General features: G+C 41.2%; 1 protein-coding gene across 8 annotated transcripts in view; it reads right to left on the bottom strand.

Moving 5' to 3' along the window:
• The window catches only part of INPP4B (inositol polyphosphate-4-phosphatase type II B), an 855,034-nt gene that overhangs the window by 282,247 nt on the left and 554,428 nt on the right, over nt 1-18,359 (bottom strand). For all 8 annotated transcript variants that reach the window (XM_055550389.1, XM_055550387.1, XM_055550386.1 and 5 more), the window contains one exon: nt 8,157-8,207. In XM_055550389.1, the coding sequence (XP_055406364.1) occupies nt 8,157-8,207 (51 nt within the window). The remainder of the gene's footprint in view (nt 1-8,156; nt 8,208-18,359) is intronic.

The raw sequence follows: 18,359 nt of genomic DNA, 5'->3' as shown, positions 1-18,359 counted from the left end.
GAAAAATCCCATGGACAGAGGAACCTGGCGGGCTTACAGTCCACGGGGCCAGAAAGAGTCGGATGTAACTGGGTGACTGAGCACATAGTTCACTGAACTGCAGGAAATTAAAACAATTTTTTAGTTTGCAGATTGTGTACTATGTTAGTGAATTTCCTTTAGCATTTAAGTACTTTAAAGACATGTCTCACTTACTCTTTTGCTGGTAATTAGGGGTTTTAATTTAAATTCCACCCCTCACTCATTATCCTCACTCGAAGAAAATGCTTAACTCAGTGGAAATGTCAGTGTCCCCAAAATTCAAGTTATTTCCTCCCTTTGCCTTTTGAGATTTTGAAGGTATAGATGGTTTTAGAATTACGAAAACAAACTGCACATGCCATGCATGTTATTGTGGTCTTTTCAGCAATAAAAGTGGCAGATGTCCCAGACGGGAATGTAGGAAGGAACAGGTGGAGGGGCTATTTTCAGAAATGCTCTACAGACACACCAAGAGACACAGCTGCAAGTAGTCTGTGACCACAAGCCACTGATGTCTCTCCTGCCCACAGACCCAGAGCTACTGAGGAAGCAGGCGCCTAGCTCACCCATCTTCTAGCGCAGTCCATGGTTCAGAACATAGGGATTGTATGCTACGCCCATTGCTGCGCTGCGAGAGCTTGCAGTGTGCCAAAAAAGGATGCTCGTGAGTCAGTCCTTTCCATCACAACTGTCAGTGCCATGATTAACATCAAAGGATATTATCCTTTGAGAGAGAGCTTACAGAAATCATACAAGCCAGCACAAATCACCTTAGGTATTACGCGTGCTCAGTCGGTAAGTCACGTCCAACTCTTTGCAACCCCATGGACTGCAGCCTGCCAGGCTCCTCTGTCCATGGAATTTCCCAGGCAAGAGTACTGGAGTGGAGTTGCCATTTCCTTCAGGGGATCTTCCCAACCCAGGGGTCAAATCCACGTCTCCTGCCTTGACAGGCGAATTCTTTACCAATGAGCCACCTGGGAAGCCCAGTGATATTATGAAACCATGTCAAACCAGAGGAAGTGTTATATATTCTAAATTTTTTAAATTTTATTCTAAAAATAACTATACATTAGGACTTCATGTTGCAAAAATGCACTATGACTACCTAGAGGGGTGGGATGCAGGACAGTGAGAGGGAAGCTCAAGAATGAAGGGATGTATGTATACTTATGGCTGATCCATGTTTTCGTACGGCAGAAACCAATACAACATCGTAAAGCAGTTATCCTTCAATGAAAAATAAAACATAAAATAAAAGGAATTAATAAAATCCCCCAATTTACAGACAGTGCATAATTTCACATTGCAACACTGAACAATGGATTTGCCCATATATTTACCTTCTAGCGGGTTTTTATGTGTCTGCTTCTAATAAGATTATGACCTTCCACACCTCAGAAGGTGGAAAACATATCATTCGTTTACACGAATATTCACTGGACTCTTGGTAAAAGAATGAATTAGAGAAAATAGTCTTCTCTATTTCTGAAACTTGAATTCCCCTGGAGGAAAAATAGCACACAGTGCTAATGCGAAAGAAAAACTTAATACAGTTACTTTATCTTACTGCCATTTTAATCATAATCATATAATTTAATAAAATTATTTTTAACACATTTTTTATATTCCACGTGTAACTTAGGGAACATTTTTATTTCTCCTTCAATGTTGTTTCTAAAATTCTTAGCCTAAAGGTTTTAAAGTAGAAGCTCCAATATTAGGGGGAAAAAAAAAATAGTGACACTAGAATTGGAGGTCTGAAGCACTATTCTAAATTCAGGATTATATCCAAAAATTAAAATCTGGGCAAATAAATCATTTCTCCAAGCCCCCAGGCTAGTTGTCCACTGACGGGCATTGAAGAGCTCTGTAGGTCTGTCTTTTCTCTCACAAACCTAGGAATTGTACAATTTATTCCACCACATTAGACCTTAGTTTCTATATGAAACAGTTGTATATGATAATAGTTCTTTCTCATAGTTACTGTTAAAAGAATTAAAGTAATCTAGGCAAAGCACTTAGTACATTACTGGGAAAATAGAAACCACTGCATAAATATTAGATTATATAGTGCTTAAGGAAAATATGCCCAGAAGTCAGATGACTTAAACATAAGTCCACTTTAAGTATTTTTGGAAAAGGCAGAGTATTAAAAAATGTCTGAGAGAAATTCCAGTTATAAAAAAGGAAAACACGTGTTTAAAAATAAAAGTTAGATTCAGGCAAAACATAACTTGAAATAAACTCTAGTGAAAAATAAGTTTTTCTGCCAAATGGGGGAAAGTGAAGAGGAACTAAAGAAACTCTTGATGAAGGTGAAAGAAGAGAGTGAAAAAGCTAGCTTAAAACTCAACATTCAAAAAACTAAGATCATGGCATCTGGTCCCATCACTTTTTGGCAAATAGATAGGGAAAGAATGGAAACAGTGGCAGATTTTATTTTCTTGGGCTCCAAAATCAATGCAGACGGTGATTGCAGCCAATTAAAAGACACTTGCTCCTTGGAAGAAAAGCTATGACAAACCTAGCTTTTCTATGACAAACCTAGTGTTAAAAAGCAGAATCATCACTTTACCGACAAAGGTCTGTGTAGTCAAAGCTATGGTTTTTCTAGTAGTCATGTAGATGTGAGAGTTGGACCATAAAGAAGGCTGAGTACTGAAGAACTGATGCTTTCAAACTATGGTGCTGGAGCAGACTCTTTAGAGTCACTTGGACTGCAAGGAGATCAACCAGTTAATCCTAAAGGAAATCAACCCTGAATATTCATTGGAAGGACTGATGCTACAGCTGAAGCTCCAATACTTTGACCACCTGATGTGAAGAGCTGACTCATTGGAAAAGACCCTGATGCTGGGAAAGATTGAGAGCAGGAAGAAAAGGGATCGGCAGAGGATGAGACGGTTGGATGGCATTATGACTCAATGGACATAAGTTCAAGCAAACTCCAGGAAATAGTGAAGGACAGGGAAGCCTGGCAGGCAGCAGTCCATGGGGTTGCAAAGAGCTGGATACAACTTAGCAACTGAACAACACCGTAGTGAAAGAGAGATATGAATGTTGTGTGGTCCCTTGCAGTTCATAGTGCTCAGTACACAACAGCTATGATTTCTTGTAACTCAAATTTTTATTAGATCATGTGGAATGTTTATCAGAGCCCAGGAAATAAGGGTAGGAAATTAAGAGGTACAAACTACTATGTATAAAATAAATAGGCTACAAGGATATATTATATGGCACAGGAAATATAGGTAATATTTTATAATAACTATAAATCAAGTATAACTTTAAAAATTGTGAATCACTATGTTGAACACCTGAAACTTATGTAATGTTGCAAATTAACTATACTGCAATAAAAAAATAATAATTCTAAAAAAGCAATAAATAAATAGAAACCTTTAAAAAAAAAAAAGAAAAGAAATCAAACAAAGTTAAGACTTGTGGAGACATGGCCCGCCTGTAGATAAAAATCAGGGACCCATAGGAGTTAACTGGCTTACACCCCATCACAAAACTAGTTAATATGCAAAGGCCAAGTTAGAATCCAGGTTTCTTCCTCCTCAGTCCAGAATTCTTTCATCCTGCCTCACGCTGCGGGCCTAATTTCCAGGACAGGTGGCAATCCCCTTTCCTTCTGACAGGCTCTCTGTCCCCACTCTGTGTGGCTCTGACCTTTCTGGCCTGCTCACGATGATGCAACACTCAAAATTATCATTCTTGTGCAAGCACCCAAAGTAGATGACTATTATGTTACTAGATGCACGATTTTAATCATTCACCTGGCTGGAGAGTGAGGTCAAGCAGGGTGGTGAAAGCAAGACATCTGTGTCAATCCCTAGCCCTGCTCTATGGGGAGTGTAAAGATAAACAGTCCCTCCCACCAGTCCCAGCAAGGACTCTTCAGTCACAGAATCCACAGTGCTCAGCAGGGTTGCATACTTCCCTGAAGCAGGTCCTCAGCAGTCTGGTGCCCTGGTATCACACCAGGACCCGGCGGAAGTACTCCCTCTATATGCATACCTCCAACGCCTATGTTCATCTCACAAAGCCTTTATGCCAAGTAATAGGTTGTCTTTATATTTCAACTTGCGTGAACCTCCCAAATTTTTTCAAGTGCTGTCCAGAGCTTCATTATCCAGCTTGAGCACTAGTTTGTGGCTATTGTGAAGTGCGATGTGTTCTACATGTAAATACACATCAGAGTTATAAGATGAGATATGAAAAGAGTGTGACATATATCATTAATGATTTTTACATTGATTACATTTTGAAATGATAATATTTGTGCATAGACAGGGTTAAATAAGAGAAGGCAATGGCACCCCACTCCAGTACTCTTGCCTGGAAAATCCCATGGATGGAGGAGACTGGTAGGCTGCAGTCCATGGGGTCGCTAAGAGTCGGACTCGACTGAGCGACTTCACTTTCACTTTTCACTTTCATGCATTGGAGAAGGAAATGGCAACCCACTCCAGTGTTCTTGCCTGGAGAATCCCAGGGACGGGGGAGCCTGGTGGGCCGCCATCTATGGGGACGCACAGAGTTGGACACGACTGAAGTGACTTAGCAGGGTTAAATAAAATATTATAATTAATTTCACCTGTATCTTTTTACACTTTTAAAAGCATGGGCTACTAGAAAATTTTAAATTATATATGTAGCACACATTGTATTTCTATTAGACAGTGCTGGTTTTGAGGTTAAATGGACATGTCCGTTATACTCTGTCCTATTCTCATAAAACTATACAGAGTAACTGTGGTATAAGTTGTAAAAGGTCTTTGAAAACTTGAAGTTGATATCGCAAGGCTGATACATAACATCTCCTACAAATAACTTACAGGACAGGGCTTTTTTCATACCTTTGTACAAGTATTTTTTCTTCACTCTCAACCCTAACAGACCTTGTTGCATAGTCTCCAACCCCACAGGGAGGGATAGAGCATACATGAAATATTTGGGCTGAAAAAATACATCAGAAAGAAAAAAAAAACTGAGAGGAAATCTATTACAATGTGATGAAGAGTCTACAAAAAACATTAAAAAGCACTTTAGGGTGAAGTCATATATATTATAAAATTACATCTTTATTATGAATACACCTGAAAAGTTTTCACAGCACAAATTGGTATCCGCTTAACTAAGTCATCAACAAAGGTGTGGGTGCCTCTAATAGGTGCTGCTGAAGAATGCAAAGAAACGTGTGGAACATATTTGAAAGATTTATAATAAAATGGTTAGCTCATTTTTAAAATAGGAGTACTTAGTGGCTAGAGTTCTTGACACGCTGACCAAGAACTGAAACCCTCAAGAATTTTCTCAGTATCCAAAAAAACGTTGTGAGGAGTGATGAGATGTATATTAACCAGTGGTCCTTCATAATTTCTCAAGGTGTGGCAATTCTTCCCTATCAGAACACCATGTATTTTGAGAATGTTAGAAAGCCAAGGCATGCTTTAAAGTGTTAGTTGCTCGGCCATGTCTGACTCTTTGCAACCCCATGGACTGTAGCCCACCAGGCTCCTCTGTCCATGCAATTCTCCAGGCAATAATCCTGGAGTGGGCTGCCATTCTCTTCTCCAAGGAATCTTCTTGATGCAGGAATTGAACTTGGGTCTCCTGAATTGCAAACAGATTCTTTACCATCTGAACCACTAAGGAAGCCCCCTAAGCATGCTGACTTATTCTTTTTTTTTTTTTTTTTGAGTTTTGATTTTATTTTATTTTTAAACTTTACAAAATTGTATTAGTTTTGCCAAATATCAAAATGGCTCATGCTTATCATGCTTGAGATATAGTTCAGCAATATAACTGCCATTTCACTGATATCTGATGTGTCGGAAAATGTACTAGATTCTTATCATATTATGTGATTATCTTTGGACATACCCTCCTCCCTTTGTATTCTGGTGGTCTAAACAAATACAAGATGGCAAACCAAAATCTTGGAATGGGAGACAGCACCAGTAGGGAGCTGCAGCTGGGCAGGGAGACTGCAAGGGGCCTGCTGGGAGGGAAGCCTGAGGCTGGAAGGACTTGCTGGTCCCTTGGGGAAAAGTAAAGAAGTCCTTGTAGTCTTGGCAGTGAGATTGGTGGTGGAAGTAAGAACAGTAAAAGAGGCTAAAGGGACAGGCAGGAAACAAAGCATGAAAATGCACTTGAATCGGAGTTATTCAACCTGCCCCAGGAAGAAACTTGAAGTCAGCGTTCAGCATGAGCGAGCATGAAGCATCATTTTTCTTCGCATTTGCTAACAGATGCAGAGGAGGCTGACTAACTTCTCAGCCAGTTCATGCTTTCTGGATGGCTCCCTTTGGCCAGTTGGAATGGCAGCTGTGGCCAATGAGGAAGTGAACGCTACCTAGTACAGGGCTCCCCACATCCACCGGAAGAAGGCTGCTAATTGCATGTAGGACTTCAGGGAATTTCAAATACGCCTTTCAGTTGGCTCAGCCACAGGGTCTCTTCAGTTCAGTTCAGTTCAGTCGCTCAGTCGTGTCCGACTCTTTGCACCCCATGAATTGCAGCACGCCAGGCCTCCCTGTCCATCACAAACTCCAGGAGTTCACCCAGACTCAAGTCCATCGAGTCAGTGATGCCATCCAGCCATCTCATCCTCTGGCGTCCCCTTCTCCTCCTGCCCTCAATCCCTCCCAGCATCAGAGTCTTTTCCAATGAGTCAGCTTTTCGCATGAGGTGGCCAAAGTACTGGAGTTTCAGCTTTAGCATCATTCCTTCCAAAGAAATCCCAGGGCTGATCTCCTTCAGAATGGACTGGTTGGATCTCCTTGCAGTCCAAGGGACTCGCAAGAGTCTTCTCCAACACCACAGTTCAAAAGCATCAATTCTTCGGCGCTCAGCCTTCTTCACAGTCCAACTCTCCCATCCATACATGACTACTGGAAAAATATAGCCTTGACTAGATGGGCCTTTGTTGGCAAAGTAATGTCTCTGCTTTTCAATATACTGTCTATGTTGGTCATAACTTTTTTTCCAAGGAGTAAGCATCTTTTAATTTCATGGCTGCAGTCACCATCTGCAGTGATTTTGGAGCCCAGAAAAGTAAAGTCTGACACTGTTTCCACTGTTTCCCAATTTATTTCCCATGAAGTGATGGGACCAGATGCCATGATCTTAGTTTTCTGAATGTTGAGCTTTAAGCCAACTTTTTCAGTCAACTTATTTCTGGACTTCTTCCTCCTTTCTGAATTCCAGATCCCAGGGACAAGCTTCCTGGGCTATCTTTTCAAGAGCTTCCACCACCTTGTCTAAGCAAAATCACCTATTAACCTCTTATTCTCCCAACTTCTTAAAAGCTGGAGAGGCGATTGTTCTGATGCAGCAGGAAAACCTTAGCTGGATCTCCCAACACTGGGCCATACTTTGGTGGCAGTTTCTCTCTGACCTGCACTCAAGGAGATCAAACCAGTTAATCCTAAAGAAAATCCACCCTGACTATTCATTGGAAGGACTGATGCTGAAGCTGAAACTCCAATACTTTGGCCACCTGATGCAAAGAACTGACTCACTGGAAAAGACCCTGATGCTGGGAAAGAACAAGGGCAGGAGGAGAAGGGGACAGCACAAGATGAGATGGTTTGATGGCATCACCGACTCAATGAACATGAGTTTGAGCAAACTCTGGAAGATAGTGAAGGACAGGGAAGCCTGGAGTGCTGCAGTCCATGGGGTTGCAAAATGTTGGACATGACTAAATGACTAAACTCAACGGTGTTGAAGCCACAGGGAGCAGAAACATCACAGTCCCTTGGCCAGTTAGTTCTCTGTCTCCTTGCTGGAGAGGTAGAGCTCACATCTTCAATTTCCCAGCCTCCTGTTGGTCCAGGAATGTTGGTTTCGATGGCATCTCAGTTTCCTGCAGGGCAATTTCTAGACTTATCTCTAGCCACCTGACCTAAAGATGAATTCACATCATGATGATTTTCAGGAGAAATGGAATGAAGTCCATGCAATTCAGCAAATATGTGACAATGTCTCCTCGCATAGTCACACCCAGTTAATTTAACTCCATTTTACTTGTCAGCTACCAGGCAGCAGGCCAGAGAAATATCCCCCTGATTAGCTTAGAAGTAACAAGTATGCCTTTTGGAAACATAAGAAACACTTACCCCAACCTCTGGTGGGGGATCCTTGTGTTCAGGTAGGACACTGGTTCGAACCTAAGGAGAAAAAGAAACATTTTCTGAATCACTTTCAGAAGTAGAAACCAGTGAAGAACCATGTTCAGAGTAGAAACTCATGCAGAAGCGTCATATAGGTGTCCTTTTCATTTTCCTTTATCTGGCATCAATTCAGACTCTGTGGTTAATCATTACTGAAGGTACTTTTGCATAGCTTCCACCACGGGCAGCTACGAAGCTGTCCTTTTATAGTTCCTGAAATTCCTGAGGTCCCTAAGTAGGCAGAGCTGCCTGAATCCTCAGCTCAACACTCCCTGTCAAATACAGAGATATCAGGGCTTTAGGTGAATCACTTTTAATCTCCTGGAAAAGCAACCTTCATTCAGCATTCCAGGGAAAGAACAGAGTGACCTAGAGAATGCTGTTCCATGCATGCTTATACATATTTATTCTCTGCATAAGAACCAAGACACACTATCCTTTTAGGATATCCTTCCCACTTAAGAATTCTCAGCCATGTGGATTCACCACTGCTGCGGGGGAACCTGCTCCGGCTCCTGCAGGACACTCTGGGTCAGGTCTGGAACCAGTGCCCTTGCAGGTTGAACTGCACCTGTAGGAGACCCAGAGCCATTTCAGGAATCACCACCCCCAAGGGCAGATGGGTCTGCAGTCACCATCCCTTCCAATATACATCATCAACCAGCTCCTTCATCCAAACTTTACTTTCCGTCTCTGGTCATTGTTTGTGTTACAGTTTTTATTGTTTTGTCTTTCATATTATTTATAGCCTTGTACATTTTGTGTTTTAAGTTTATAATAATACAATTTAAGCCTTTTTAATATTGCCATTCAGGAGCATTAAACACACTCATGATACTGTGCAACCATCATAAAAAAAAAAAAAAAGAAAACTGAGAGTCTGAGAGGCTGTGTTCCAGGCTGAAGTCCTCATTTTGGACTGCCAAATAAAATATAATTCTAGAAAAAAAACAAATTAAATATTCATATCAAAAACAAAGAATTCTCAGCCAAATTTTGAGATAACCACATCCAGATTCATCTGAAAACTAATTCTCAATTGTGGAAGAGAAAAAATGATGGTAGTGGTTTAGTTGCTAAGTTGTGTTCGACTCTTTTGTGACCCCATGGCCATTAGCCCACCGGGCTCCTCTGTGCAAGAGATTCCCCAGGCAAGAATACCGGAGTGGGTTGCCATTTCCTGCTCCAGGCGAACTCCCCAACCAAGAGATCAAGCCCCTGTCTTCTGCATTGTAGGCGGGCTCCTGCATTGCAGGCAGATTCTTTACCACTGAGCTACCAGGGAAGCCCCAAAGAGGAAAATAGTATAAAATAGTCATCTGGGGAAGATTTTCTTATGTTTCAAAAGCATTCCAGGTGAAAAAATCAACTCCTTACATAATAAGTAGACATTTCTTCTCCTGAGTGGGGATTCTCAACCCTGGTTGTACATTACAACTACCTGAGGCCCGTTCAAACTATCTTGTGTTCTTTCCTGACCCAGGATGTTGAGTCTGATGTATTGCTACTGAGCCTATGAATCTCTATTAAAACTTTTTTTCAGATAAAAAGAAATCACAATTATCTTTCTCACGTAAGAAAAAGCTAGTAAAAGCAGGAAGAAAACATAAATCCTAAATCTACTATATCTAAATTTACAGCAAAGATGTGATAAACAAGTTAAATGAATACAGAGCAATAAACAAGAACACTGTGCTTAATTGGAGAGCAGAGGGCTGGTGAGACAGATGGGAGACAGGAACCCAGGAACATATAATGGATCAACATTTTAGGGGGTCATTTAAACAAAATCCCTTTGGAGGTGCAGCAATGGCAATCATATTCTTTGTTTCTTTATGACAGATCCAGCATTATCACTTGTATAATTTGTCAGTCATTACAAGTCAAAATTGTTCACCAGAGCACAAAATAATGACAGGAGAGATCCCAACAGAGTAAACAACATAATTTACAGAACACACTCAACTCCAGATTTCATGACAGAATGCTCACTAGTTAAGAGCATTTCCAGGTTGGTGACTGCATTAACATTCTTCGGTCCAGAATGTTCAGATATACCTTCAGTCTCACTATCTGGAAATCATTAGCTGGCCTCAAAGGATAAGAAAACTCAGAAACTACATATTAATACATGGCAAGCTGTAGTGTAATATGTGTGCATGTATGTACATGTACACTAAATATAGTATGTGTGTGTGTATAAGTCCTTCAGTCATTTCCGACTCTGTGGGACCCCATAGACAGCAGCCCACCAGGCTCCCCCATCCCTGGGATTCTCCAGGCAAGAACACTGGAGTGGGTTGCCATTGCCTTCTCCAATGCATGAAAGTGAAAAGTGAAAGTGAAGTTGCTCAGTTGTGTCTGACTCTTAGCGACCCCATGGACTGCAGCCTACCAGGCTCCTCCGTCCATGGGATTTTCCAGGCAAGAGTACTGGAGTGGGGTGCCATATATGCAAACTATATACTAGAAATATATATAGTGAATATTCACAAATATGCAACCCATATACACATACACATATGTGTATATGTATCATTACTTTTGGAAAAGATTTGACATCCAAAAAGCATTAACCAAGGAGATATGGTTGAACGTAGAAAGAAAGCAAAAGAAGTAAAAAAAAAAAAAAAAATGGTGAGAGTAAACATATATAGGACTGCATAAAGTGAGCGCATGTACAAATATATATGACTATATATACACTATGCAATATAATGTTGGACAAAGGTATAAAAATACTGACAATTGTTGCAACATAGTCGTTAAACTCCTAAATTATACTGATTTTATCAGTAGAACACTTATACCTTATTAATATGAATAATCTGCATAGAGAAAAAAAGATTCTTAACCCCAAGCTGCAAACGATGAAAATGTCTAAAACTATTCACTGACCAGGTTGCATATTCAGTGTGAGAGTGTGTGTGTGTGTGTGTGTGTGAGTGTGTGTGTGTGTCTGCCTGTCTGTGTGCATATGCACAAAGGGGAGGGAAAGACAGAGTGAACTTCACTTTACATAAAGAAGCATTTTTAAAAAGTATATGTACTTCATATTTTCCTGTACCATGGCATGTTTAAATCACAAGCGGAATTCTTAATTTAGAGGAACTTAAAGACAAAATAATAAACCAATTTTAAATTTTATAAAGTCAAATTTGTATAGGAAATGTTTGTTTAAATAAGTTTATATGTAGAGTTTTTATATATTTAAGATCAATACCACTGATGTGACAGTATATAGGTTACAAATCAATCATGCTTTTTTTACATAATATACATCTCTCCTCACAGTGAAAACACTGGGTTTGTCAGTGAATAAGGTCCCATTCCTTCTCTTCAGGACTTTAGAGTCTAGTGGGCAGCATAAATGTATGAATAATCCAGGACAATGTAGTAAGTTCTAAAATGAAAATGTGGGTACATTCCTGTCTTAATGCAGAGTGAAGAGTAACTGATGCAGCCTGTAAGCATCAAGAAAGACTTCATAACAGAGGAGGTCTGGTTTTGAACAGTGAGTAGGAGTTTGAGGCAAAGGAGAAGGCGGCCAAGCAAAGAAGGTGTTATGTAGCAGGCATGGAGTCATAAAAACCCATCTGTGTTTGGAAAAGAGTATTCAGAAGACACTCTAACATGGGGCCTCTAAGGACACTAGAGTCAACTCTGTTTGGGGAGAGAGATCAATCTATCATGTTATGGAACTGGAGTTGTATACAATTTCTAGACAATAGGAAAAATTTTTTTTAAGTATTTATTTATTTGGCTGTGCCAGGTCTAAGTTGCAGCACATGGATATGTGATCTTCACCGTGGCATGCGGGATCCTTTGCTGTGGCATGCAGGATCTAGTTCCCCAACCAGGGATCAAACCCAGGCCCCCTGCATTGGGACCACAGAGTCTCAGCCACTGGACCATTAAGGAAGTCCCCTCCTGGATCATTCAAACTCTGCCCAGAGTCATGTTGGGAGATTATTTAACCTCCTTTTGCCAGTTTTCTTTTCCCTTTACATCAGTTATCTCTAACATGCGGTTAATAAGAGACTCCATAGGTGGCTGTGAGTGAGACATCTTCCCAGCACTTAGAACAGTATGTGACACAGAGAGGAAAGGAGGAAGAAACAAGAGAGAAAAGGGGAAGGAAGAAGAGAGAAAACTGCAGGGGGTGAGGAAAAGAAAGAGAGAAGGAAGAAATGACAGAGAAAAGATGAGAGGAAGCAGAGAGACAGAGAGATGGAGATAGGACTGAGGGAGGAATATGTCACTGGAAAAAAAAAAAAAAAACCATAAATAAACCTTGGACAGATTTAGCAGAGACCTCTTGGTGAGAAAGGGATGAAGCAATGACTGTCTCTATAGCATCTGGAATATTCCAGTTCATCAGCAATGTCATGCCTCCTGAGATTTTCTGGTCTTCTTTATAAATTCATTTTTCCTTTTTTGGTCTTATTAGCAGTTCTTTGCCCTGTTTTGCTTCACCATACCCCTCCCCAATCCCCTCCTGGGACATAAGAATGTCTGCCTGGCTACATATTTAAAGTTCTTACCACTTCCTTTTGTCTGGACTTTTACAATATCAACAAATAAAGCAAGAAAGATCAATTTCTAGGAGTGGCCATGTAGAAAATTATATATTCCATCTTGAATATTTCTTAAGATTCCTGTAAAACAAATTCATTTCCTTCTCTATCAACTTTATAAGCTCAACCTTCTACACACTAAATTTACCCAGAAAAAAAGAAACAAAGGAAAATCAGGTAGCAGATAGTGAGTGCCACCCTTTCATCAAATCCTCATTGACTCATTCATGAGCTAATTGTTCAATTAAGAGGCCACTTGGGCTAACAACTTGATATAAGAAGCTGTTCTTAAATGAGTCACCCTTGCTACAAAGAGCCTAGGCACACACCCTAAGCATAGGAGGAGGGTGATTGCTGTATTTTTTCATATGTGAATGGTGCTAGGCTATTGTTAGGTATCCAGATCCACGGAAGAAGAGGCCACGCACCAAGGTGTCCAAGCCTGGACTTCACTGGTAGGTGAGGAAGAAGCGATCTTTCCCTGCAGGGTCTCAGCTGGAAGAAGAGGGGAAGGTGTTGGCAGCAGTGGAGAAACACACTTGGGACAAGAGGAAAACCCAGATCCTTTCTGCAGACTATTGTCAGATCCAGGAAGGTCTCTTGTAACCAATGCATTATTGAAACATACCCTTTTTTCTAACAAAAACATTACTATAATTCTCTGTATCTCAAATTAAAATATATAAAATCATCAGATTTACTTGTTCCACTTGGAATGAGATAAAGAATAACCTTATTATAATAAACACATGGAAACCTGATCACACAGAAATGTCTGGCTCCCCTCTGAGTCCTATACAAGTTCACAAAAATGCACTGTTTTATAGTCAAAGAGATAGAATATGGCTATTTTTTTTAAATATTGTTTTTTTAAAAAAAGCTAACAGAATCTCAGAGCTGGAAGCAGTCTTAGGCATTATTTATCGGGCAATGTTTCTTAAACTCTAGCATACACAGTCTTCACTCACTGATCCGCAGCTGGTTAGGAGGATGGTCTGAGGGCCATCCTGTAAAGCTTGTTACAGAAATGCAGAATCTCAGGCCCCTTCCAGACATATTGAAAGTGAAGTATTAGTCACTTAGTTGTGTTTGACTCTTTGTGACCCCAGACTCCTCTGTCCATGGGATTCTCCAGAAAAGAATACTGGAATGGGTAGCCATTCCCTTCTCCAAAGGATCTTCCCAACCCAGGGATCAAACCAGGGTCTCCTGCATTGCAGGCAGTTTCTTTACAGTCTGAGCCACGAGGGAAGCCATCCTGAATCAGTCTTCATTTCACTAAGATCCCCGGGTAATTCATATGCCTGCTAAAGTTTGAGATCTAGCCCATCTAGTCAAAGCTATGGTTTTTCCAGTAGTAATTTATGGAGAGTTGGACCATAAAGAAGGCTGAGCACCGAAGAACTGATGCTTTCCAATTGTGGTGCTGGAGAAGACTCTTGAGAGTCCCTTGGACAGCAAGGAGATTAAACATGTCAATTCTAAAGGAATCAACCCTGAATATTCTTTGGAAGGACTGATGCTGAAGCTTAAGCTCCAATACTTTGGCCACCTGATGTGAAGAGCCAACTCACTGGAAAAGACCCTGATGCTGGGAAAGACTGAGGGCAAAAGGAGAAGCAGGATGGCAGAGAAAGACATGGTTAGATAGCATCACTGACTCTATAAACATGAATTTGAGCAAACTCTGGGAGATAGTGAAGGGCAGGGAAGCCTGGTGTGCTGCAGTCCATGGGGTTGCAAAAAGTCAGACACGACTTAGCGCTGAACACACACACACTAGAATGCTTACGAGTGAAACAGCCACAGACGCCAATGGTAGATATTCATTTGCACCTAAAAATGCCTAATAAGGAAGGGAATTTGTCTTCTGGTTATGAAGGCACTTAGTAATTTTCTTAAATGTCAAGCATCTATAAAAGCTCCAGATACTATCTGTTTCAGAAATATCCTTTCCTTTGTTATGCTTTGCTGTATCATGCTATGGAGGAGAGGCTGCTCTGGTCATCAAGTCAGGGATTGATTTGGGACAGAGATGGGCTGGAAAGACTCAGTGTTTCAGGCTGAATCCCTACTAACCCTTCACTCCCCGACCCAGTCTCAGTTTCATATTCTGAAGCCCTAATCACAGCACCTTGGAATGGCTACAATTGGAGATAGGGTCATTAGGTTTAAATGAGGCCACTAGGACGGGGTCCTAATGCAATAGGACGAGTGCCCTGATGAGAAGAGGAAGACACACCAGAGGTGCAAACACAGAGGGCTGATCCAGTGAAGAATCAGCAGAGGACCTCCCTGGTGCGCCAGTGGTTAAGATGTAACCTTCCAACATAGGCAGGTGCAGGTCTGATCCCTGCTCAGGGAGCTAAGATGCCACATGCCTCGTGGCCAAAAAACCAAAAACATAAAACAGAAGCAATATTGTAACAAATTCAATGCTGACTTTTAAAATGGTCCAAATCAAAGGAAAAAAAAATCTGCAAGGAGGGCGGTCAACTGCAAGTCAAGGGGAGAGGTCTCAGAAAACCTCATCCCTGCTGACACCTTGATCTTGGACTTCCAGAAGCCAGAAATGCGAGAAAATAAATTTCTGCTATTTAAGCCACTCAGTCTGTGGCACTCGGTCATAGCAGCCTTAGCAAACTAAGACACTCAGTCTGTCTGTGTTGTAGGGTACAGCCCTCAGTGGGGAGCCTAATTCGTCTTTGCTCCTCAACCCTTGAAAGGATGCTAGAGATTCTCAGATGTCTCAGTGGACCATTTTTGCACTGGATCTCAGCTTCAGCATCTGTCTTTAGAGACAGAGCAGCCATGCATTTGAGTCCCTTTTGGTCTCTAAGTTTGTTATTTCAGCTACACATGAAAACCCGAATCTGCTGGGTTCTGAGCCAGCCGGCTGCCTTGTGTTTAGTAAAGACAGATACTCAGGCTTCCAGCTACAGAGAGAAAATCTGTTCATTGCCCTCAGGTGAGAAATGGCTTTTTAGTGCCTCAGCGTCAATTCACCACTCCCTCTAGGACTGGGGCTCTTGCTTGGTTTTGGTCCCTTTGCCCAGTCCCCTAAACACTGTGAAATGGTGGGAGGTTTCACTCTGCTTTTTTTTATAAACCTTTGGCCTGGTTCTTTGGCTCCTGCCAGGGTCAGGATTCAGTGAGTCTCTTCTGAGAAAATAATGACCATTAATTTGAGGACTCTCAAGTCTCAGTTTCTCACACCATCCAATACAACTGCTGAAAGCTCGGCTAATTTCTCTTTCTCTGGGCAGCAGCCCTCCGTCCAGGTAAATTCCTGTTCTCTCAGGATCACCAAAGGCCTGGGAAGGAAAATACACACGCTCTTGATAGCTCATCTCTGAAAGGTCCTCCTTTCTCTGGAATTTTTCTCTTGAATCTGCCTGCAGTTAAGGAGATGCAAGTTTGACCCCCTGCATTGGGAAGATCGCCTAGCAGAGGAAATGACAACCTACTCCAATATTCTTACCTGGAGAATCCCATGAACAGAGGAGACAGGCAGGGTACTGTCCATGAGGTAGCAAAGAGTCAGACATGACTGAGCACGACCATGTTAGTTGTTACTACTATCATGGCTTGATGATGTTTTCAAACATGACTTTTGTAACATTTGACTCATTTCTATGCGGTGTCAGAGAGAGTTGCTGATCCCAGCTACCACATCGTAACCCAACTAAATTTTTTTTTTATTTTCTGAAAGCTACTGCAAAGCTAAGGAATCTTCCAAATACACAATTACAAAATGAACAACAACAAAAAAAGATCAACAGAGCATAGTAATTAAATATGTTTGGAGGGGGAAAGGGATGCCATTATATGTTGTTCTATTGAGTAAAGTGAAAGTGTTAGTCGCTCAGTCGTGTGCAAGTATGTGTGACCCCATGGACTATAGCCCACCAGGCTCCTCTGTCCATGGAATTCTCCAGGCAAGAATACTGGGGTGGGTAGCCATGCCCTTCTCCAGGAGATCTTCCTGACCCAGGGGTCAAACCCACATCTCCTGTGCCTCCTGAATTGCAGCCAGATTCTTTAGAGTCTGAGCCATCAGGGAAGCCCTGTCTACTGAGTGAAGTCTTCAGTAAACCAGTTATAAATGGATAACTGCAGGTAGTTCTCTTAGTAAAAGCAGTTAATCCTGAATCCCGAACACTATCCAAAAAGGATCCAATAAGTAATGAGTGTGACTTGCAATCCTGGCCTTTGCTGGGCAAATGTGATCCTCTTTCACATGTCAAAATGTATCATGTAAATGATGTACACAAGAACATTCTCGAGATTTCCAAGCAAAAAGAGATCACAGTGAGAAAAATGTAAACACTCTTAGTTTGGATGCATCTAATCTTAGAGGTCTTCCAGAAAGAGACTCACAGACTTACGAGCTTATGATTGCTGGGGGGAAGGACGGGGGCCTGGGGAAGGGACAGTTAGGGAGTTTGGGGTCGCTGTGTACACACTGCCATATTTAAAATGGATAACCAGCAAGGACCTACTGTATAGCACATGGAACTCTGCTCAGTGCTATTTGGCAGCCTGGATGGGAGGGGAGTTTGGAGGAGAATGTATACATGCATATGTATGGCTGAGACCCTGGGCTGCCGACCTGAAACTATTGCAACATTGTTTGTTAATCTGCTATACTCCAATACAAAAAAAAAAGTATAAAACTATCTTAGAGGATTCCCATGTCTCTAAGGCAGTGATGTTCACACCACAGACTTCTGGTAACGTGAGTCCCTTTATGCTTAATTGGTGGCTCCTTAAGACTGTTAATTTCACCAAATGAATGTGATATTATACTAAATTCTACCAGTCATACAGGAGTCATGTGATTCTTTATATTAATGGTGACTGAAAACGTGGCTCTGGAGTCATATAACTCTGGGTAACCCTGCCATTATCCACATTTTATACCATTTCCCTTTCCAAATCTTACAGAGATCTATTATAGGCTGGTAAAAAAAAAAAAAGTACTGAATAGCCAAAATATCTTTAGACATTCTCTTCCTTTGTTAGAGAGTTACTGAAAAATATAAGCTCTGCTGAAAATAAGAGATGCTAAAACTGAGGTCTAGTTTTCATGAAATCAGAAGAAGGTCTCTCTATTGCTGTTCTGTGAGTAAATCCTTCTGCCTTTCAGACTCTACTCCTGACTCCTCCTAAAAGGGTCACCAGGCTAGGAAAGGCAACACTGGTCAGAGCTCATGGGGTGTCCTGCACTGCATCTCAGAGTCAAGACTTGCCCTGGGCACTCACCAAAAACAAACAGGACAAAATTCCAAAGAGCTGTACAATTTAAGGCCAAAGTTCTTTTTTTTGGGGGGGGTGGTATTGGCATATATACATTACTCTGCATACATTACTCTGTATAAAATAGATAACTAGTAAGAACGTACTGTATAGCACAGGGAACCCTACTCAATGCTCTGTGATGTCCTAAATGGGAAGGAATTCCAAGGAAGAGGGGATATATGTATATGACTGGCTGATTCCCTTTGGTGTACAGCAGAAACTAACATAAAATTATAAAGCAACTCTATTCCAATAAAAAATTAAACTAAAA

This window comes from Bubalus kerabau, chromosome 16 (assembly GCF_029407905.1).
Source record: "Bubalus kerabau isolate K-KA32 ecotype Philippines breed swamp buffalo chromosome 16, PCC_UOA_SB_1v2, whole genome shotgun sequence".
NCBI classification, from domain to species: Eukaryota; Metazoa; Chordata; class Mammalia; order Artiodactyla; family Bovidae; genus Bubalus; species Bubalus kerabau.
This window is presented reverse-complemented; position numbering and strand designations above follow the sequence as displayed.